At 39.1% G+C, this 23,953-nt stretch overlaps 1 protein-coding gene and 6 non-coding genes across 7 annotated transcripts; 1 reads left to right on the top strand and 6 right to left on the bottom strand.

Annotated features, from left to right (window-relative positions):
- Nucleotides 1-142: 142 nt before the first annotated feature.
- Nucleotides 143-254, bottom strand: trnal-caa (transfer RNA leucine (anticodon CAA)). Its single transcript has 2 exons — nt 217-254; nt 143-188 (listed from the first exon to the last, which is right to left on the bottom strand). It is a non-coding gene; the product is annotated as a tRNA-Leu (tRNA).
- An 801-nt stretch (nt 255-1,055) lies between these two features.
- trnal-caa (transfer RNA leucine (anticodon CAA)) lies at nt 1,056-1,167 on the bottom strand. Its single transcript has 2 exons — nt 1,130-1,167; nt 1,056-1,101 (listed from the first exon to the last, which is right to left on the bottom strand). It is a non-coding gene; the product is annotated as a tRNA-Leu (tRNA).
- Nucleotides 1,168-1,866: 699 nt separating this feature from the next.
- On the bottom strand, nt 1,867-1,978 carry trnal-caa (transfer RNA leucine (anticodon CAA)). The gene is made up of 2 exons: nt 1,941-1,978; nt 1,867-1,912 (listed from the first exon to the last, which is right to left on the bottom strand). It is a non-coding gene; the product is annotated as a tRNA-Leu (tRNA).
- A 1,265-nt stretch (nt 1,979-3,243) lies between these two features.
- On the bottom strand, nt 3,244-3,355 carry trnal-caa (transfer RNA leucine (anticodon CAA)). The gene is made up of 2 exons: nt 3,318-3,355; nt 3,244-3,289 (listed from the first exon to the last, which is right to left on the bottom strand). It is a non-coding gene; the product is annotated as a tRNA-Leu (tRNA).
- Nucleotides 3,356-4,028: 673 nt separating this feature from the next.
- On the bottom strand, nt 4,029-4,140 carry trnal-caa (transfer RNA leucine (anticodon CAA)). The gene is made up of 2 exons: nt 4,103-4,140; nt 4,029-4,074 (listed from the first exon to the last, which is right to left on the bottom strand). It is a non-coding gene; the product is annotated as a tRNA-Leu (tRNA).
- Nucleotides 4,141-4,478: 338 nt separating this feature from the next.
- Nucleotides 4,479-4,590, bottom strand: trnal-caa (transfer RNA leucine (anticodon CAA)). Its single transcript has 2 exons — nt 4,553-4,590; nt 4,479-4,524 (listed from the first exon to the last, which is right to left on the bottom strand). It is a non-coding gene; the product is annotated as a tRNA-Leu (tRNA).
- An 11,484-nt stretch (nt 4,591-16,074) lies between these two features.
- LOC139389416 (prostaglandin E2 receptor EP4 subtype-like) lies at nt 16,075-20,857 on the top strand. The gene is made up of 2 exons (XM_071136159.1): nt 16,075-17,181; nt 18,549-20,857. Exons 1-2 carry the CDS (start codon nt 16,402-16,404, stop codon nt 19,122-19,124), a joined length of 1,356 nt encoding a protein of 451 aa, XP_070992260.1. The 5' UTR covers nt 16,075-16,401; the 3' UTR covers nt 19,125-20,857.
- Nucleotides 20,858-23,953: the final 3,096 nt, after the last annotated feature.

The raw sequence follows: 23,953 nt of genomic DNA, 5'->3' as shown, positions 1-23,953 counted from the left end.
TATTATTCCCGTTTCATGTGTTTTCTGTTCTCAAACTATGACATCTATCAAACTATTAATCACTGTTCATGTGTTTTCCTGTTTCCATTTGGAGAATTTTTCGGTTTTGACAAAGAGCTACTCTTTTTTAAGGCAAAAGCTGTGTCAGAAGAGGGATTTGAACCCTCGCCTCCAATCGGAGACCAGAATACCCCTGTAACTAGGAAGGATTCTCACCTTGAGTCTGGCGCCTTAGACCACTCGGCCATCCTGACAACTACAAAACCTTAAAATTCATATTTTTTCACGATTATGTAACATAACATCTGATATGTCTGATGGTTACATGCAGATCTTAAGATACAAAGAAAAATAAACAAAAAATGTTAAAAGCTAATGAAAGATATAGTAAAAAACATTTTTCAATGGAATTTGAGTAACTTATTGAATTCTAAACTAGGCATATGATGATATGTATTGAACTATTATTCCCGTTTCATGTGTTTTCTGTTCTCAAACTATGACATCTATCAAACTATTAATCACTGTTCATGTGTTTTCCTTTCACCATTTGGAGAATTTTTCGGTTTTGACAAAGAGCTACTCTTTTTAAAGGCAGAAGCTGTGTCTGAAGAGGGATTTGAATCCTCGCCTCCAATCGGAGACCAGAATACCCCTGTAACTAGGAAGGATTCTCACCTTGAGTCTGGCGCCTTAGACCACTCGGCCATCCTGACAACTACAAAACTTTAAAATTCATATTTTTTCACGGTTATGTAACATAACATCTGATATGTCTGATGGTTACATGCAGATCTTAAGATACAAAGAAAAAGAAACAAAAAATGTTAAAAGCTAATGAAAGATATAGTAAAAACATTTTTCAATGGAATTTGAGTAACTTATTGAATTCTAAACTAGGCATATGTTGACATGCATTGAACTATTATTCCCGTTTCATGTGTTTTCTGTTCTCAAACTATGACATCTATCAAACTATTAACCACTGTTCATGTGTTTTCCTGTTTCCATTTTCGGTTTTGACAAAGAGCTACTCTTTTTTAAGGCAAAAGCTGTGTCAGAAGAGGGATTTGAACCCTCGCCTCCAATCGGAGACCAGAATACCCCTGTAACTAGGAAGGATTCTCACCTTGAGTCTGGCGCCTTAGACCACTCGGCCATCCTGACAACTACAAAATGTAAAAATTCATATTTTTTCACGATTATGTAACATAACATCTGATATGTCTGATGGTTACATGCAGATCTTAAGATACAAAGAAAAATAAACAAAAAATGTTAAAAGCTAATGAAAGATATAGTAAAAAACATTTTTCAATGGAATTTGAGTAACTTATTGAATTCTAAACTAGGCATATGTTGACATATATTGAACTATTATTCCCGTTTCATGTGTTTTCTGTTCTCAAACTATGACATCTATCAAACTATTAATCACTGTTCATGTGTTTTCCTTTCACCATTTGGAGAATTTTTCGGTTTTGACAAAGAGCTACTCTTTTTTAAGGCAAAAGCTGTGTCTGAAGAGGGATTTGAACCCTCGCCTCCAATCGGAGACCAGAATACCCCTGTAACTAGGAAGGATTCTCACCTTGAGTCTGGCGCCTTAGACCACTCGGCCATCCTGACACTTATAAATCCTTAAAATTCATATTTTTGGACGATTATGTAACATAACATCTGATATGTCTGATGGAAACATATAGATAATAAGATACAAAGAAAAATAAACAAAAAATGTTAAAAGCTAATGAAAGATATAGTAAAAAACATTTTTCAATGGAATTTGAGTAACTTATTGAATGTGTTTTCCTGTTTCCATTTTCGGTTTTGACAAAGAGCTACTCTTTTTTAAGGCAAAAGATGTGTCAGAAGAGGGATTTGAACCCTCGCCTCCAATCGGAGACCAGAATACCCCTGTAACTAGGAAGGATTCTCACCTTGAGTCTGGCGCCTTAGACCACTCGGCCATCCTGACAACTGCAAAACGTAAAAATTCATATTTTTTCACGATTATGTAACATAACATCTGATATGTCTGATGGTTACATGCAGATCTTAAGATACAAAGAAAAATAAACAAAAAATGTTAAAAGCTAATGAAAGATATAGTAAAAAACATTTTTCAATGGAATTTGAGTAACTTATTGAATTCTAAACTAGGCATATGTTGACATATATTGAACTATTATTCCCGTTTCATGTGTTTTCTGTTCTCAAACTATGACATCTATCAAACTATTAATCACTGTTCATGTGTTTTCCTTTCACCATTTGGAGAATTTTTCGGTTTTGACAAAGAGCTACTCTTTTTTGAGGCAAAAGCTGTGTCAGAAGAGGGATTTGAACCCTCGCCTCCAATCGGAGACCAGAATACCCCTGTAACTAGGAAGGATTCTCACCTTGAGTCTGGCGCCTTAGACCACTCGGCAATCCTGACACTTAGAAATCCTTAAAATTCATATTTTTTCATGATTCTGTAACATAATGTCTGATATGTCTGATGGAAACATATAGATAATAAGATACAAAGAAAAATAAACAAAAAATGTTAAAAGCTAATGAAAGATATAGTAAAAAACATTTTTCAATGGAATTTGAGTAACTTATTGAATTCTAAACTAGGCATATGTTGACATGTATTGAACTATTATTCCCGTTTCATGTGTTTTCTGTTCTCAAACTATGACATCTATCAAACTATTAATCACTGTTCATGTGTTTTCCTTTCACCATTTGGAGAATTTTTCGGTTTTGACAAAGAGCTACTCTTTTTTAAGGCAAAAGCTGTGTCAGAAGAGGGATTTGAACCCTCGCCTCCAATCGGAGACCAGAATACTGTAACTAGGAAGGATTCTCACCTTGAGTCTGGCGCATTAGACCACTCGGCCATCCTGACACTTATAAATCTGTAAAATTCATATTTTTTCATGATTCTGTAACATAACATCTGATATGTCTGATGGTTACATGCAGATCTTAAGATACAAAGAAAAAGAAACAAAACATGTTAAAAGCTAATGAAAGATATAGTAAAAAACATTTTTCAATGGAATTTGAGTAACTTATTGAATTCTAAACTAGGCATATGATGATATGTATTGAACTATTATTCCCGTTTCATGTGTTTTCTGTTCTCAAACTATGACATCTATCAAACTATTAATCACTGTTCATGTGTTTTCCTGTTTCCAGAATTTTTCGGTTTTGACAAAGAGCTACTCTTTTTTAAGGCAAAAGCTGTGTCAGAAGAGGGATTTGAACCCTCGCCTCCAATCGGAGACCAGAATACCCCTGTAACTAGGAAGGATTCTCACCTTGAGTCTGGCGCCTTAGACCACTCGGCCATCCTGACAACTACAAAACCTTAAAATTCATATTTTTTCACGATTATGTAACATAACATCTGATATGTCTGATGGTTACATGCAGATCTTAAGATACAAAGAAAAAGAAACAAAAAATGTTAAAAGCTAATGAAAGATATAGTAAAAAACATTTTTCAATGGAATTTGAGTAACTTATTGAATTCTAAACTAGGCATATGTTGACATATATTGAACTATTATTCCCGTTTCATGTGTTTTCTGTTCTCAAACTATGACATCTATCAAACTATTAATCACTGTTCATGTGTTTTCCTTTCACCATTTGGAGAATTTTTCGGTTTTGACAAAGAGCTACTCTTTTTTAAGGCAAAAGCTGTGTCAGAAGAGGGATTTGAACCCTCGCCTCCAATCGGAGACCAGAATACCCCTGTAACTAGGAAGGATTCTCACCTTGAGACCACTGGCGCTTTAAATTCTTATTCTGTAACCACTCGGCCATCCTGACAATGGAATTTGAGTAACTTATTATTCTAAACCATATGATGATATGTATTGAACTATTATCCCGTTTCATGTGTTTTCTGTTCTCAAACTATGACATCTATCAAACTATTAATCACTGTTCATGTGTTTTCCTTTCACCATTTGGAGAATATTTCGGTTTTGACAAAGAGCTACTCTTTTTTAAGGCAAAAGCTGTGTCAGAAGAGGGATTTGAACCCTCGCCTCCAATCGGAGACCAGAATACCCCTGTAACTAGGAAGGATTCTCACCTTGAGTCTGGCGCCTTAGACCACTCGGCCATCCTGACAACTACAAAACCTTAAAATTCATATTTTTTCACATTATGTAACATAACATCTGATATGTCTGATGGTTACATGCAGATCTAAGATACAAAGAAAAAGCAAAAAATGTTAAAAGCTAATGAAAGATATAGTAAAAAACATTTTTCAATTGAATTTTAGTAACATTCTAAACTAGGCATATGTTGACATATATTGAACTATTATTCCCGTTTCATGTGTTTTCTGTTCTCAAACTATGACATCTATCAAACTATTAATCACTGTTCATGTGTTTTCCTTTCACCATTTGGAGAATTTTTCGGTTTTGACAAAGAGCTACTCTTTTTTAAGGCAAAAGGTGAGTCAGAAGAGGGATTTGAACCCTCGCCTCCAATCGGAGACCAGAATACCCCTGTAACTAGGAAGAATTCTCACCTTGAGTCTGGCGCCTTAGACCACTCGGCCATCCTGACACTTATAAATACTTAAAATTCATAGTTTTTCATGATTCTGTAACATAATGTCTGATATGTCTGATGGAAACATATAGATAATAAGAAACAAAGAAAAAGAAACAAAAAATGTTAAAAGCTAATGAAAGATATAGTAAAAAACATTTTTCAATGGAATTTGAGTAACTTATTGAATTCTAAACTAGGCATATGATGACATGTATTGAACTATTTTTCCCGTTTCATGTGTTTTCTGTTCTCAAACTATGACATCTATCAAACTATTAATCACTGTTCATGTGTTTTCCTGTTTCCATTTTCGGTTTTGACAAAGAGCTACTCTTTTTTAAGGCAAAAGCTGTGTCAGAAGAGGGATTTGAACCCTCGCCTCCAATCGGAGACCGGAATACCCCTGTAACTAGGAAGGATTCTCACCTTGAGTCTGGCGCCTTAGACCACTCGGCCATCCTGACAACCACAAAACCTTAAAATTCATATTTTTTCATGATTCTGTAACATAATGTCTGATATGTCTGATGGAAACATATAGATAATAAGATACAAAGAAAAATAAACAAAAAATGTTAAAAGCTAATGAAAGATATAGTAAAAAACATTTTTCAATGGAATTTGAGTAACTTATTGAATTCTAAACTAGGCATATGATGATATGTATTGAACTATTATTCCCGTTTCATGTGTTTTCTGTTCTCAAACTATGACATCTATCAAACTATTAATCACTGTTACTGTGTTTTCCTTTCACCATTTTTCATTATTGACAAAGAGCTACTTTTTTAAGGCAAAAGCTCTGTCAGAAGAGGGATTTGAACCCTTCCCTCAAACCTGAGATCAGAATACCGCTGTAAGTAGGAAGGATTCTAGTCTGGAGTCTGGCGCTTTAGACCACTCAGCCATCCTGACAACTATAGAAACATAATATTCATATTAAGCAAGGTCAGCACCGAATTTTGCTCACAGTCTGTGTTTAAGATATTATAAAGATATATTGTACAGATATATTGTTTTACCCTAATTCTGACTAAAACTACACACATCATTAAGAATAATTTTATGATCCTAATCAATTTCATACAATTATATGTTTTCAGGGTTGAATATTCTAATCATTAATTTAGACATTTAAATTCCATTAACAATCCACCCTTAATGACTAAATAATACACACTGATACCTCAAATACAATATGGAAACATAAATGGTATACAAGAATAATTCAAAACAATACTTTTAACAAAGGCAAATCAAATGTATTTGTCACATACACATGGTTAGCAGATGTTAATGCGAGTGTAGCGAAATGCTTGTGCTTCTAGTTCCGACAATGCAGTAATAACCAACGAGTAATCTAACCTAACAATTCCAAAACTACTTCCTTATACACACAAGTGTAAAGGGATAAAGAATATGTACATAAAGATATATGAATGAGTGATGGTACAGAACGGCGTAGGCAAGATGCAGTAGATGGTATCAAGTACAGTATATACATATGAGATGAGTAATGTAGGGTATGTAAACAAAGTGGCATAGTTTAAAGTGGCTAGTGATACATGTATTAAATAAAGATGCAGTAGATTATATAGGGTACAGTATATATATATACATATGAGATGAGTAATGTAGGGTATGTCAACATTATATTGAGTAGCATTGTTTAAAGTGGCTAGTGATGTATTTTACATCAATTTCCATCAACTCCCATTATTAAAGTGGCTGGAGTTGAGTCAGTGTGTTGGCAGCAGCCACTCAATGTTAGTGGTGGCTGTTTAACAGTCTGATGGCCTTGAGATAGAAGCTGTTTTTCAGTCTCTCGGTCCCTGCTTTGATGCACCTGTACTGACCTCGCCTTCTGAATGATAGCGGGGTGAACAGGCAGTGGCTCGAGTGGTTGTTGTCCTTGATGATCTTTATGGCCTTTCTGTGACATCGGGTGGTGTAGGTGTCCTGGAGGGCAGGTAGTTTGAATGTACATACATGTATGTACATTCGATATTCATCAATGACTGTTATAGGCCTATATCCAAATATAACGCTTCCTGTTAGGATTTTTATTACAATCTTCATAAAAACTTAAACATGTCTTAAACATTAAAAACAGTCTTATTCTTATTTATTTATATTATTGGCTCCTCGTAGTTAATATAAATGGAGCCCTCTCCTAGGCCTGGAGGCCTGTATTCGTCATCCACTGTCCGGAGCTCGGAATCGGATCGTACCTCACCATCTGTTGCGTCATTGACCTCTCCAGAGTCCCGGTAATCAAACCTCTCACACAGGGGACCAAACAACATCCACACAGAACCAAAACACTCATACAGGTAAAAGTCGCCCACAACACAGTGATGATGACATTTTTCCATTTCCCAAACATACTGTCAAACCAATTTGTTAGAGAATTATCCACCCCAGAGTTTTCTGCTAATTCGTGAGCTAATCTGGTTAAACCAGCCAGGGCCTTGGTCACTGATCTGTCTGGAGCTGTGTTATTGGGGATGAAAGTACAACATTCTAATCTGAATATCACACACACCCCACCCTTTTCAGCCAGCAAAATATCCAATGCTATTCTATTCTGCCAAACCATCGAACTAGTTGCAGCTGTTTGTTCTGCTAACCCTTTTATCGCCTCTCTAGTATAGTTGATGAAACGCTGTTGGTTATTGTAGATATAATTGATCCAATCTACATTTTTATTGAGAGTTTACCATCAGAAGATGCTTGATTCCAATCCAATCCAATCCAGCCCATATCTGATTCCTAGCTTTGAACTCATCAGGCACCCCCCTTGGAACTCCAATGCTATCAATAATGGTAATTCGTACCTTTATGCAATACTTCCCTCGCTCCGGATTACAGTCAAAACCCCTCACCTTCACCTTCACTATACTCCATCTTCCTCCATACTGGGTATGTGGATTTATATAGCCCTCTCTCTCGGTGTGAGCTATGACCTGTTTCCATGAACTACACGGGGACCTGCACATATATATTCCATAATGGCTCACAGTCCTAGACTGCCAAGGGGTCAGAGACCCCATTTGGTCTACATAGAACTCAACTGAGACATCCTTCCCTATCTCTACTCTCACTTCCTGTTTACCCAGATTAAGTTATCTTTTATGCTTGGTTAATACAAAATCCTCATCTTCTACACTATGGGTCAAGTTACCACCTTCTTCCTACTCGGATAGGTCATGGTGTATTAGGAATATGGCTCCCACAATCAGACCACAATCAGATCAGACCTATCAGCAATCCTGTAAAGCCCCACCCTTTCACAGAGAACATATCATCAGCTAGAAGCTACTTTCACTTTTATGAACGCACACAGGGAGGATAGGGCGGGTTAGGGAATCTTCGTTAGAGAGGTGACCTCCAAACCTTATTGGTATTCGGTTCTTCTCCTAACTCTGTGATTGTTCGCCAGTGTCAGTGTGTCTTACCCTCTTGCAATGTGTGACATGAACCCAGGTAGCTCTTTCAGATATTCTCACCGCGAAGGCTGTCACCAGGAGTACTTGATATGGCCCCTCCCACTGTGGCTGCTTCCAGTCTATTCCCCTCAGAGACTGGATCCACACCCAGTCTCCTGGTTGGAATGAGTGAATCACCTTCTCCTGTAATTCACCTGTTGGACACAAAATCTTGGAAACCTTGGTTTGGTTAACAAACAGTCTTCTCATGTGTTCTGCTAGTATATCTTCAACTTCTATGTCTACTTGTTCTGGTCCTTAACTCTGGCCTTCTATTTGTTCTACCTGATTAGCTAAACTGTCATCCATTATTTAAAGACTTAGATCATAGTAAACCAACTCTAGGGATAATATCTTGACCTAATATTTTAGTTACCATAATCGTGTCCGCCAAGTAAGTTGGGAACGCTTCTACCCATTTGCTATATCTATTATATACATAAACAATTGTTTTTATTTTTTATTATTCAAAAGGCCACAAAGTGTGTCCTAACCTAACCCCCCCTGTTGATACATGGCTCTGCCCATGTATCAATAATGGCGCATATCTAAACAGTGACTTAGGTAAGATTAGTAAATTATCCTTATGTTTGACATTATCTTGTAGGATCGTCCCTTTCATTTTCCACATGTCCAATTCTCCCTGGGGCGTTCGTTCTTGGCTATCCTGTAGCAATTCACTGTCAAGTGTATTTTCTTCTTTAAGATTTATCTGTGCTGCTTCGTATGGTTTTTAATGCCTATGTGCTTGTCTGTGTAAATAGTCACCTTTCTCCCCTATCTTATTTGGCAGGCACTCGTCAATGCTATTATTTTGGCCTGTTGTGCAGAATCATTTCTGGGCAATGGTTCAGTGTCTAACACCTCAGTTCCTGAAACCAACTAAGCTTTCATTCCCCTTTTGTCTCCACTCAGTAACTGTTATCTACCCATTCTGTATCACTTTTATCTTCTCTCCTCATGCTACTCCTCAACCATCAAGGTCTCAGCAGTGCGGGGAGGGCTTCTCCGTCTGCCCATCCTACTATCTGTCTGTCGCTCTTTCTCATAACAGTCAGTATCAAATATGGGTTGTTTCCAAAGATTTACTAAATGTCTCACTGTCTCCTTGTCTGAACTCATGGATTTTTAGAAAAATCACCTGTCTATGGTGGCTATCTCTAAGGTTATTACATAGTTTGATTAAGGTTATCTCGATGCTCTCAATGATCCTGAATCACCACAGTCATATATCCCTGTCCTGTTGGCTTAGATTAGGTTCTAAATACTTAACATAAGTCTACCATTAATCCAAGGCTTTGTCATTTCTTTCTTCTCATTGGTTGAAATTACAAATATGTCAAAGAACTCTAAACTCGTTCATAATTATCCATTACACATATTAACTTAAAATCAGTATCACAAATGACCTTACATTCATTATCCAAATGGCCCTCCCATGAGGCTGATCAGACCACAAAGGAAAGCCACGATAGAGTTCAAAAGTCATAACACCCTTTTAGAGTCGTGTTTCATACTATATTATACAAATTAAAGAAAAACCATCAAACATTTTCTACATGTTGTATCCCAGGTTCCCAGAACATTCCCTTTATCTAAAGAATTCACGTGTTTAATTAAAACTCAGAAAATAAACTTCTAATATTCTATATGTGTGTGTACCCCTTTAAGATATCGTCTCTAGGAAACATGGAAATCTCCTCAAACTTAAAGGCTAAAAACAAATGAAACATTTCCAGGCCTTTTCAATTTGGTAGAAACATGCTGTCACACCTTGACATTAGTATTCTTTGTTTTCCTTGTTATTTTGGTTAGGTCAGGGTGTGACATGGGTGATGTATTGTTTTTGTCTCATCTAGGGTGTTTGTACTGTCTAGGGTGTTTTGTAGATTTATGGGGTTGTGTTCATTCTAGGTGTTTATGTAAGTCTATGGTTGCCTAGATTGGTTCTCAATCAGAGGCAGATGTTTATCGTTCTCTCTGATTGGGAAACATGTTCTTTGGGTATTTTGTGGGTGATTGTTTCCTGTGTCAGTGCCACACGGGACTGTTTCATTGCCAGTTCACGTTATTATTTTGTATTTTTGTTCATGTTTAGTTTTTCTTATTAAAAACCATGGACACCTACCACGCTGCGTATTGGTCCGATCCTTGTTTCATAGTTTGAGGAAATCTGCCGTGACACATGCCTCTATCTCACTCGCTCCCTACAAGATTACAGCCCCCAGAAAACATTCCAAAGAAAGACAATGAAGCACTCCTTTTCACAGAAAAAAACCACTTGGTCATCATTCATTATACTACCCCGATTCAGAGACCCAAACGTTTACTACAAAGAAAACCTAATAATAATGATAATTCCATTGTACTCCCTCCTATCATTAGTTTTAAATTTCCTCAATGGTTATATGTACTTAATTTAACATGCGCTACCCTTGGATACAATACTGTACTTTAAATCTATGAAATTCACCTACTACTTGACTAGTTTAGCCCAAGCTTGCTTTTCAACATTAAAACCTATTCAGTCTTTCTTCAAACAGTCTCTCAAAATGCTTGATAGGAATACCCTGCCTCACACACACACACACAACTGTGATTAATGTTCACTGTCCCTGTAAAATAAAATTAACTCAACCTGCAATCCACTTTACTGACCTGACATTGTTCCACGTAATGGAAACTTTAACTTTCTGTTCCAGTTCACTGGTGTTACTGCAATAATCAAACCAATAATCAATAACCAGAAACTATCACAAAACTTTTACGATTCAACTATTCAGACCTGAATCTCTTACAGCCAAATATAGCCTAGTGGGCGCGACTAACTCTCCTCTTCTTACCAGTGGACAAAAATTTAACCTCTCATCCAACCATGTTCTGCCTTACTGCTATCGTACGATTAAAACCAAACTTTACAACTGTCCCTTCTCTTTCAGCTTCACCCTTATGAAATGTCCAATACTTAAAAGTAACATGTGAGTCGCCAAATATATGACCTACATCAGTCAATCCATAAGAATAAAAACACAATTCGATGGGCACAACTCTATCGCAATTATCTCTCTGCTATTATTTAGAATTCATTAGATTTACGTAACTGTCTCTTCTATGATCCAGCCATTTAAAATCGACCCAATTCTCAATACGTTATTCCAGCAGATCATTTAGGCAAGACAAAGTATTACATCGAAATCGCTTCGCTATTATTTAGAGTGAATTAGTCTTTCAATTTAACCTAAACCAGCTATTAAAACATTCAGTTTATATATTAAACAAACACTAACAACCATATCTTTCCAGGCCAAACATATCAATAGTGACAGAGACGCAAATAACCCTGTTATTATAATTGTCTGTAGTCGTAAACTCAGGCACGTACTACTGAGACAATTCCCAGAAAATAGCCCTGATTTTAAGGTCCAAGAGTTTCCCCAGCGAGCATTCCCATTAATCTCGCTCTCGTTGTCTCTGCCTCTCTCTTTCTCTCCTGATTGTCGTGCCTGTCCTTCCCCTTATGTTTGCAATTGAGGTGGTAGTGTCCTACTCGGTCACAATGTTTACAGGGAGCCTTACACTCCCTGGCGAAATGTCCTGTCTCATCGCAATTGAAACATTTTCTATCATCTGATCCTGTCCATTTTTCCCTTCTCTCTTAGGTCCCTTCCCCTTAAGGCCTCCTTTATGTTTTGTCTACAATTACCCCGATAGTTACTGGCAGATGCTCTGACTCAACCTGTTCTCTCTGTTTACAAACTCTGTGATTATGGCCTACTTTATTGCAGTGTTTACACAGTGCCTCACAATCTCTAGCTAAATGACCTGGTTTGTGACAGTTAAAGCATCTATCTCCGCCTTCCTATTGACTGTCTCTATCCACTTTTCTCAACTTTCTCCCTTCCTCTACCTCTATACACTTTCTCAATAAGGTTGCTAAATCCTGTCCTCCTTTCTGTGCCTCTTCCTCTCTTCCTCCCTTAGCTCCCCGAGGACCAGCATAAGGGGGAGGGGGTACGGGACGGGCGGCACCTGATGCGGCTGACTCCGTTTCATCACCACCACCTCGTCGTCTGGATTTCCCCTCTCCCCCTGGTCTGCCAGGGAGGGGTATAATTTGGGTTTAGGCGATGTCTCTGTGGGAGACGTGGGAGTCCTCTCTGTCTGCTCCTGGCTACCTAATTCTTCCTCCTTAATAGCTCCCTTTTTCTTTGCCCCCTCCGCTCTTTCCCTAGCTTCAGCCAGCCAAATACGAGCATGTCGAGCCCTTCTGTCCGTTGCTCTTCTACCTTGTCCCCACAAACCCTATTTATTTGTTTAATCATTGATTCCAGTTTTTCTATATTTAAACGTCCGTCAAATTCATAGTTTTTTCTCCATTTGGGGCCAAAATAGATGTTCCTCTTATCTTTTCCCTGCATATATTTCTCATCTCCTGTTAATTCCGGGACCTCCTTTGAGGATTTACTACCCATGTTTAGTACAACCTTGTAGTTACTATGCTTTATTCTCACAATCTATGTCTATGTATTTCTATGATCTATGTATGTGCTCTTTTCCCGTTATCCAATTACTATAGTTACTCTCCTGCACAATCTATGTATGTGTCTCTTTAATCTCTTACTCATTTGCTATCTTCATTTACTATTGTATATTCTCTTAACCTATGTGTGTTTTTCCTTTCCACAAAATTCTAAAAATGGTTCAACAGGTTAGAATGCCCTATGGGAATTTTTTAACACCTAAACTACACAAAAACAATCAAAAATATATTTCTGAATGTAGCCCGAGCGTCAATTCCCCATAATTCGTGAATAAAGATTTACTGACCTTCGTCTCGTAGACTGGGAAAAGCAATGTAGGTTAGATTCCATCACCGTCTCTGCCGACCTTAGATATATACCGGCCTGTTATAGAACCCCAATGTCAGGGGACAGGTCTTTAATTTACGGGTCAATGACCCGCCCGTGCACGGATTTCGGTGTGGTAATTTCGGACGGCAGGGACAGGTGTTGGAATTCGGCTCGAAGGACCAAATTGTCACGAGAATTATGTTCTCAATGTTCATAACCCATTTCTATTAAACTACTCGGTCTGCAACCCAGAATTTGTAAGATACTGGTTGAATGAAACAGACAGAGGCCCAGCTAAAATAGTCCAAATGTTTATTCACGAGAGCGCTGGATCGTTGTACAAAACCTTTGATTTTATACTAGCTCCTTACGCACATACTTTTGCACACAAACAGAAGGTATCCTACGCACATACTGTATCAATACCCAGCCGACAAAGATTAGGGACCGTGAGAAGCACTCCCTGCCCTCCCTCAAGATTAGGGGATACACACTGCCCTCTCCCAAATCTCTCAGAGGCCCCTAGCAAGGTCGGCACCGAATTTTGCTCAGACAGTTTGTGTTAAGATACTAAGAAGATATATTGTACAGATATATTGTTTTACCCTAATTCTGACTAAAATTACACACATCCTTTATTATAATTTTACTGACTAAAACTACACACATCATTAATAATACTTTTATGATTCTAATCAATTTCATGCATATATGGTTTCAGGGTGGAATATTCTAATCATTCATTTAAACATATGAATTCCATTAAAAAGGGTCATAGTTATCAGGATGGACGAGTGGTCAAAGGTGCCAAACTTAAGGTGGGAAGCCTTCCTGGTTATAGGGGTTTCCTGATTGGAGGAGAGGGTTCAAATCACTCTTCTGAAAAGTTATTTCCTAAAAAGTAGTTTTTTTGTCAACATTGACAAATAGTGAAAGAAAAACACATGAATAGTGATTGATATTTTGATAGATGTCATCATTTGAGAACAGAAAACACAGGAAACGTGAATAACCGTTCGATACAGGTCATCATATGGCCAGCTTAGAATTCACACACCTCCGCAATTTCCTTAAAAAAATGTTTTTTACTATATCTGTCATTAGCTTTTAGCATTTTTTTGGGCTTCCGTTCTTTGTATCTGAAGGTTTTATAGTTGTCAGTATGGCAGAGTGGTCTAAGGTGACAGAATCAAGGTGAGAAGCATTCCTGGTTATAGGGTTTTTCTGATTGAAGGAGAGGGTTCAAATCCCTCTTCTGACATACCTCTTTCCAAAAAAAAAGCATTTTGTCAACATTGAGAATTTCTCCAAATAGTGAAAGGAATACACATGAATAGTGATTAATAGTTTGATAGATGTCATAATTTGAGAACAGAAAACAAATGAAACGGGAAAAATCGTTCGATACAGGTCATCTTAAGCCTAGCTTTTAAAATTTTTAAGTTCTGGATGTTTCAATCAGACAGATCAGACTTTATGTTACAGAATCGTGAAAAAATATGAATTTTAAGGGTTGATAGTTGTCAGGATGGCCAAGCAGTCTAAGGCGCCAGACTCAAGTTGGAAAGTATTCCTGGATATATGGGTGTTCAGGTGTCTGATTGAAGGAGAGGGATCAAATCCCTCTGTTGACATAGCGTTTTTCTATAAAAGTTGCTTTTTGTCAACACTGAGAATTTCTGAAAATGGTGAAAGCAAAACACATGAACAGTGATTAATAGTTTGATAGATGTCATAATTTTAGAATTGAAAAAACATGAAATTGGAATAATCGTTTGATACAGGTCATCATATGCCTAGCTTAGAATTCACTAAGTTATGCAAATTCCTTAAAATATATATTTTTACTATATCTTTCATTACCTTTTAACATTTTTTTGTTTTCCGTTCTTTGTATCACTTTTCAATCCTGACAACTATAAAGATTTAAAATTATTCTGTTTTTCACTATTCTGTCACATAAAGTTTGATCTATAGGTAGGATTCATGCGGGACTTAAGCTACACAGAATTGAAAACAAAAAAATGAAATGAGATTTGAAACCATGCCTCCAATCGGTGACCAGAATACCCATATACAGGTTTATCCAGAAAGACTTCTCACCTTGACTACCACTCAGCCATCCTGACAACTTAAAGCACTTAATATTCTGATATGTTTTTCACTATTCGTTATCATGAAGTCTGAACTGTAGGTATGATATATGCATGACTTAAACTACTAATAATGAAAAATGACAACATTCTAAAATGTAATAAAACAAAGAGTAAAAACTGTTTTTTTAAGTACATCTATTAAGTGAGCACATTCAAAGCCATAGGTCATTGATGACCTGTGTAAAACAATTATTCCCGTTTCATGTGTTTTGTTTTCACCATTTGGGGCAGTCCTCTATGTAGATTGTTTAAGTCTGAGTTCCTTAGGGAAATTCACTGTCAGAAGTGGGATTTTAACCCACGCCTCCATTCGGAAACCAGAATACCCATATCTCCAAGAAGGATTCACCCCTTGAGTCCAGTGCCTTAGACAACTAGGCCATCCTGACAACAGTAAATAGACATTTCTGTTATATATTTTAGACTATTCCGTAATCTAATGTCTGGACTGTAGGTAAGCATCTCTTATATATACATATATAGCTTACATACAGTCCAGATATTATATATATATATATATATATATATATATATATATATATATATATATATATATATATATATATATATATAAATAAAGTTTAAAATGTATATATTTTAAATGTATTAGTCGTATGTAAGTGATAAGTGATTCTGTTTTAGGAAGCCGTTGATGGGCCTATTATGTTGAAACCACACAATAATATAAATTATACCTAGCTACCTACTGTAACGGGCCTTTGCTTACATAACGTGTTATTTCTGTTTCTGCTGCAATAATGTTACTGATGTGCTGTACTGAAATATTACATTTTAAAAATGATATAAATCTCAGATATGCAGAGAGCATCCCGGAAGTTCTGTGGGCATAGCCTAATCATGGAAAGTGAGGAACTCTAAACCTTTGTGCGTTTAAGAAGCAAACTACTTCTAAGAGGTATTGACAGCTGGAGGCTTGGAGCAGGGGGCGGGGCAGTGTTCATGCAGAGGGGAATTTAAAAACCACACAGACTCAATCATATCAGTGAACTGTAGATTACACAGGCAGACGAGTGAGCATGAATTTTAAACATGGATCAGTCATTTGTAAACGTCAAAGGACAGGGGATAAGACAATGACGTCGACGGGTTACAGATACTTGGACAAAATCAACTGAACAACGAAACAACAGTTTTAAAGGCGTTCTAACTTCTGTTGTGAATATGTTGATTCAGCTCACATTCAGGATGAAGATTTCAATCATGTTTGATACGCTTCACTTTTGTAGATACCATGCCTAATGCATCTACTGTATTTCTTATTGGGAAATATTAACGACAGCCTATAATGTAACTAAATATTTGTTTAAAATGAGTAACAACACTGTGACCGGGAGGATCATGATCCCGACTATACCGTCCATCATGTTTATTTTCGGTGTGGTGGGAAATGTCATTGCCATCGTGGTACTCTGCAAATCCAGGAAAGAACAGAAGGAGACCACGTTCTACACGCTGGTATGCGGTCTGGCGGTTACAGACCTTTTGGGGACACTCCTAGCCAGTCCCGTCACCATCGCAACCTATGTGAAAGGCTCGTGGCCAGGCGGGGAGCCACTGTGCCAGTATTTTGGATTCATCATGCTTTTCTTCTCTCTAGCGGGGCTCAGCATTATATGCGCTATGTCCGTGGAGAGATACTTGGCGATAAACCACGCGTATTTCTACAACGACTATGTGGATCAGAGACTGGCGGGCATGACGCTTCTGGCTATTTACATCTCCAACGTGCTTTTCTGCGCTCTACCTAGCATGGGTCTGGGACAAGTCAAAAAGCAGTACCCACAAACCTGGTGCTTCATAGAGTGGCGGAGCAACGTGAGTACCGATGCCGCCTTTTCATATATGTACGCGGGGTTCAGTTCGATTCTAATTCTAGCCACAGTTATCTGTAACGTTCTGGTATGCGGTGCTCTGATTCGAATGCACCGGCGGTTTGTCCGGAAGATGTCATTGTGGACAGACCCCGGACGAAACACAGAACCGAGAAGGAGACGCAGCTTCGGGCATCTGGCCGGCGCAGAGATCCAGATGGTGATTGTACTCATTTGTACCTCAGCGGTGGTGCTTATATGCTCCATTCCACTTGTTGTAAGTTTCTCTTCTCACTTTGTGAACCACTTTATTTATTTTTCCTATTCGCAGAAAGGCCATTTTAAAACTTTGTGCGCACGATTTATATGTACGCACGAGTTGATATTTTACGCACATTGTGAATGTAAGTTAGAGTCCGTTGTTTTCTCATAGTTTATGTACATAGTAGTGTAATACGTGTTCTGAGTGTACAAAACAATAGGAACACCTGATCTTTCCATGACATAGACTGGGCCAGTATCCCTGTGGAATACTTTCGACACCTTGTAGAGTTAATGCCTGGACGAATTGAGGCTGTTCTGATGACAAAGGGTGTGCAACTCAATATTAGGAAGGGGTTCCTAATGTTCGTACACTCTGTGTACACTGAGTGTACAAAACATTAAGGACACATTCCTAATATTGAATTGCACTTGCCACTTTTGTCCTTAGAACAGCCTCAATTCGTCCAGACATTAACTCTACAAGTTGTGGAAAGCATTCCACAGGGATGCTGGCCCATGTTGACTTCAATGCTTCCCACAGTTGTGTCAAGTTGGCTGAATGTCCTTTGGTTTGTGGACCATTCTTGATACACACGGGAAACTGTTGAGCATGAAAAAACGAGCAGCATTGCAGTTCTTTACACAGACCAGTGCTCCTGGCACCTACTACCATACCCGTTCAAAGGCATTTAAATCTTGTGTCTTGCCCCTTCACCCTCTGAATGACACACATACACAATCCATGTTTCAATTCGTAAAAATCCTTGAAGTCAACATCTCCTCCTCTTCATCTACAAATTGTATAACTGCCTTAATTTAGCTGAGCCCCAAGAAGGCAGCAGCTACTGGGGATCCATAATACATACAAATACAAATCTACACTGATTGAAGTGACATCAAAAAGGCATCATGAATCCTTTCACCTGGATTCATCTGGTCAGTCTGAAAGATCTGGTGTTCCTAATGTTTTGTACACTCATTTCATTCTGCTTTGTGTACTAGCACTGACTTAGCTGATAAATTCTTTGTTGAGGGAAAATGTACTTGATATGTGATGTGTTGTTGTCTCACCTAGCTGTCTGACGATGAATGCACTAATTGTAAGTCGCATTGGTTGAGTGTCTTCTAAATGACTAAAAAGTAAAATATCACACACGGTCGCACACACACATGCACGCCACACAAATAGGCATCATTAGTGATGTGTGGTGTGTGTGTTAGTTGTGTATGTTTTTACTGAGTGCCACACCTGGTGTTCCCCTTGGGCAGAATTCAATCAGATTAAATTACATTTCTCTTGCAGATGTAGATGTCAAAAAGCTGTATAAAAACATAAGCATCAATGTCAATTAAATCCCATTTATTCCCTCTCCTTTGCAGGTGCAAGTGTTTCTGAACCAGATTTATAAGACTCCGGTGGAGCTGAGACTGGAGAAGAACCCAGATCTACGGGCGATCCGCTTCGCCTCATTCAACCCCATCCTGGACCCCTGGATCTACATCCTCCTCCGCAAGGCCGTGCTCCTCAAGCTCATTGAGCAGATCAAGTGTCTGTTCTGTAAGATAGGAGCACAGAGACAGCAGAGACAGGGAGCACAGGACTGCCACTGCATTGATGAACACCAGCTCCACTCCATCATCTCTTCACAAGAGTTCCCGTCATTGGTGTCCCGTGAGCTGAAGGAGGTGTCCAGCACCTCTCAGGTCGTCCTCTACCTTCCTGATGGAAGCTGTCATCACACAGGAGAGCAGGTTGGGCTCCGCAATTCCTCTGTCCAAGACCCCCAAAGTTCTTATTTGTCAGAACAGAGAAGTACAGAGGATGGGAGGAGAGAGGTGACAAACCTAACCAGGGACCCCTCTGGTGTGGGAGGACAGACCACTCAGTCATGTGTGAAAGAACAGGCTCTTCATGTGTTGCTAAGTAATGAGACGGTACAGGAGAAATGCATATAGATCTTGTGTATTTGGAATCCCATGAACGGTTACTTCAACAGCTTCTCTAAGACTCCTCATATTATTGTGAAGTTTCTGTGAGTCAAAGGGATGTCCACACATACATTGACAACACTGCCTTCAGACTGCCAAAGATGGCTTTTCAGACAGCTTCTGCTCTCCTAAGGGACTTATTCGGTTAGCAGAAGTGTTAGTGCCAACAGAAATAGATTGGCTCCCAGGATGACTCATTTGACATCCTCTAAAGACGAGGAATGGCACATTTAAACAATGTTGAAAAGCTTTTGGTAAGCCAGACAGGAGGAAGGACAAACAAGAGAGAGACAACTGTGAGAGAGAGAGAGAGGATGTCTGCTCCACTTTGATGTCAAGCTACCTCGACCAGAAACATCAATGTTTGTTTGTTTTTCCTGTCTTCTCGCACAGGTCAGAGAGCAAGGCAGTAAGAGCAGAGCAGCTTCTCCATGGCCTAAAGGGGCATTGGCTGTACACTGTAGCTAAACAGTTTAACACTAGCTTCTTTCAATCATTGTAAAAACTGTGAGTTAGTATTTAGAGTATTTAAGCTACAATGATTGAGATGTACAGAATAGTTATTTCAATTCATTGAAAGGAATGTAGTATAGGGCCTGTCATTACGTGCCAAACTGCCATGATAACACCAAGGAAAAGTCAGTTCTCACAAAACGATATGTCTGTAGAAGGTTTGCTGTTCAGAGATACACTTCACTTGACTGTTTTGCATCACATAATAGCTTTAGAGAGTTAATGTATAGTGCAGTATTGTGTGTAATAACATTATCCATGTGTTGTCCTTCAGGTGAGTGAAATGAGTGCCAACATGCAGGGTAGTTTGCCAAACTCTGTATATGTATTTCTATTACTCTGGTATCAGTTTTTGAACGTTTATCAGATTATCAGTAATTCACCTAAGTATTGTCATTGTCATTATTTAGTGACTTACGCAATCAGCCTGGTCTCATGTATACTAGTAAACATAAACCAGGGACACCAGATTAGTATGACATGTTATGTTTGGTATGATTACATAAGACAGAAGGTTACTTAAGGAAAAATGAAAGGAGGGCGGTTAGTTGGCGGCGTATAAAGCAAACGTCTAGCGCGAACGTCTAGCGCGAACGTCTAGCAACCCAAAGGTTGCGCGTGCGAATCTCATCACGGACAACTTTAGCATTTTAGATAATTAGCAACTTTGCACCTACTTAGTATGTTAGCTAACCTTTCCCCTAACCCTAACTTTAACCTAACTCATAAGCTTAACCCCTAGCCGAGCTAACATTAGCCAGCTAGCTAACATTAGCCAGCTACCTGAGATCAGGTTGATGTAATTTCTTCTCTATGAGAAGTTTCAAGTAATTCAATCCCGCCATGAAATGTTACAATAGCATAATATGAAAGGTCCTTGTCAATTTTTAAATATTATGTTCTGCCATATCTGTAAACCCCCTAAAATGACAGATGTTTTTCATTTTAAATCCAATATGCTTTTGTTGTATCCACCCGATAGAATATTAATTTAAGCAATACATTCTAAAAATGAATTCAATTGATTAACAGTAATTGAGACCCATCTATTGTCTTCAAGGATTTGTGCATGACTCCATTTCCTTTGGACCACCTATGAGAATGAACGTGTGTATGTGCAAAACATCACGCACAAGAGTCAGTGTCATGCAGTGTGTGTGTGTGTCATTAAACTACATGTCATCTAAGAACAAGCGGAAATCATTTATGTAAGCAGGAAGGTTCTCAGACTCAGATTCCTGACAGAGTTTAGAGGTCATATTGTGACCCTGTTAGCACACAGATGCTACTGAAAGGTACAGGTCACTGCTTTCCAAGTTTACACAAGTATAATTGGCTAAACAAACCCTAACGAACTTGGGTCCAAGGCTGTTAACGATGAATTCAAGTCCAAACACGCAAAAAGAATCCCAGATCTACTAGTTAGTAACTGCACACACACACACACACGCACAAAATATTGTGATTAGCAGAAGGCAGACTTCCCATAACTTGAATGAGGCAGCATCTTTCATTAAACAACAAGCGTCTATGGCTCCTATTCAACATGATTCAAGGTCCAGTGCAGTCAAAATTGAGTTTTTCCTTATATCATAATGAACATCACCTGATGAAATTAACACTGTAAAAAGGTGTGATTTTTTAAATCAGTGTTATTTACTGATAGTTCGTCGTAAGGATGAGACCAAGGTGCAGCGTGGTAGGCCTACATTATTACTTTTAATGAATGAACACCGAACAAAAACAACAGAACGAACAAACGAAACGTGAAGCCACATAACTAGTTCTGACAGGCAACTTAACATAGACAAGATCCCACACCAGAAAGTGGGAAAAAGGTCTGCCTAAATATCATCCCCAATCAGAGACAACGATAAACAGCTGTCTCTGATTGGGAACCATATAGACATACAAAACCCCTAGACATACAAAAAACCCTAGACATACAAAAAACCTAGAGTACCTAGAGTCACACCCTGACCTAACCAAAATATATAGAAAACGGAGCTATCTAAGGTGTGCGTGACTATCTGCGTGACAGATAGTTGCTGGCAATCTACACAGGACAGGTTTGCATGGAGTTTTGACTTTCCATGGTGACATTACTATGCGGCAAATTGGTTAATTGACCACAGTTCCAAACCTCTCTGCCAATAATAGCTAGTCTTCAGTTTTCCTCTCCCTACTTGTAAGTAAGCATTTTTTTTTACCCCTTTTTCTCCCCATTTTCGTGGTATCCAATTGTTGTAGTAGCTACTATCTTGTCTCATTGAGACAACTCCCGTACAGGCTCGGGAGAGACGAAGGCTGAATGTCATGCGTCCTCCGATACACAACACAACCCAACCAGCCGTACTGCTTCTTAACACAGCGCGCATCCAACCCGGAAGTCAGCCGCACCAATGTGTCGGAGGCTACACCATGCACCTGGCCACCTTGGCTAGCGCGCACTGCGCCCGGCCCGCCACAGGAGTCGCTAGTGCGCGATGAGACAAGGAGATCCCTACCGACCAATCCCTCCGACCAATCGCTAGGCCAATTGTGCTTCGCCCCACGGACCTCCCGGTCGCGGCCGGTTACGACAGAGCCCAGGGACTCTGATGGCACAGCTGGCGCTGTGTACAGCGCCCTTAACCACTGCGCCACCCGGGAGGCCTGTAAAGTAAGTAAGCATTTCACGGTAAGATGTTGTATTCGGGTGCATGTGACAAATAACATTTGATTTGACTCAGACCACTCCCAGCAAAATTCTTGCTTGAGAAATAGTTTTTTGCTAAAAATATATTTTTGTCCCTAATGGAAATCTATTACAGTAAGGTACTTAATTACTACCCATGAAGGATTTGATATTGATATAGAAATGACTGCATTGGGCCTTTAAGCTTGAACTAGCAATGCTTTGACAAATATGCTGAGAATGGGATATCAACACAGAGTGTGTGAGAGCAACCAACCTCAACATGAGTAACCACAACAGCCACGTGATGTGTGGTGGAGAGAGCAGATAAACTGTGAAAGGCTGTCATTTATCAAAACACGCTACTGCATGGAGTACTTCCAAAGAGACAATAGGGCTTGTTCACTGCAGTAATTGTCTTGTATATTGGCCCAGGTCTGATTGCAACCTTACGTGACACACACTTTTACCAAATGTGTTTATGCCTCTTCCACAAACTACACTTTCATTAGAGCCAGTAGATGCTCATGGACACTCTTAATGTACAAAAATGGGCATAGAGTTGGCGAGCAAGTTCATAAGCTATTAGGTTTCAGGGTCTGGGTTGAGCTAGTGGCCACACTTCCGTCCAGTCTATATTTCCGTCCATTCTCCTGTAACATGGCCATATAATGTCAGTAACTACACATATGTTGCCGTTCTGTGCTGTGCATCACATTACAGTGACAAGGAAACAGAAAGCTGCTTTAAGTCAACAGGACGCACGCCAACATCAATTATCTGTCCTGTGTCTCCTGAGGGCTATGACACTGACTGCTCAGCATCAGGGCACATCTGCTGTCAGCTACAGATGAACAGGACAGTAGACCACTACGTCATTATTATTATAGAATTATACATGACAGAGACCAGAAACTATGGAATGGTAGAGATGATAAACCCGCAGTAATGTGCATAAGCTGTCTTTCTCGGGTAGTGGGGAGAAAAGACAAATCTAATGTAAAGAGGAAGACCAGGCAATGGTTGAAACCTTGTAAAAACAACACTTTTTTCTCGGGGTACAGGTGGTAATGGTTTATAACAGTGTCATTCATTTTAGGCACGTAAAATCTGTAAATAATTAGTATTTCACCAATTGAGGCACTGCATCTCAGTGCTGTAGTCGAAGCCATACAGTGTTAGCAGACCAGGGGTCTAAGGCACTGCATCTCAGTGCTGTAGTCGAAGCCATACAGTGTTAACAGACCAGGGGTCTAAGGCACTGCATCTCAGTGCTGTAGTCGAAGCCATACAGTGTTAACAGACCAGGGGTCTAAGGCACTGCATCTCAGTGCTGCAGTCAAAGCCATACAGTGTTAACAGACCAGGGGTCTAAGGCACTGCATCTCAGTGCTGTAGTCGAAGCCATACAGTGTTAGCAGACCAGGGGTCTAAGGCACTGCATCTCAGTGCTGTAGTCGAAGCCATACAGTGTTAACAGACCAGGGGTCTAAGGCACTGCATCTCAGTGCTGTAGTCGAAGCCATACAGTGTTAACAGACCAGGGGTCTAAGGCACTGCCTCTCAGTGCTGTAGTCGAAGCCATACAGTGTTAGCAGACCAGGGG

Source organism: Oncorhynchus clarkii, chromosome 30, assembly GCF_045791955.1.
Source record: "Oncorhynchus clarkii lewisi isolate Uvic-CL-2024 chromosome 30, UVic_Ocla_1.0, whole genome shotgun sequence".
Lineage (NCBI taxonomy): Eukaryota > Metazoa > Chordata > Actinopteri > Salmoniformes > Salmonidae > Oncorhynchus > Oncorhynchus clarkii.
This window is presented reverse-complemented; position numbering and strand designations above follow the sequence as displayed.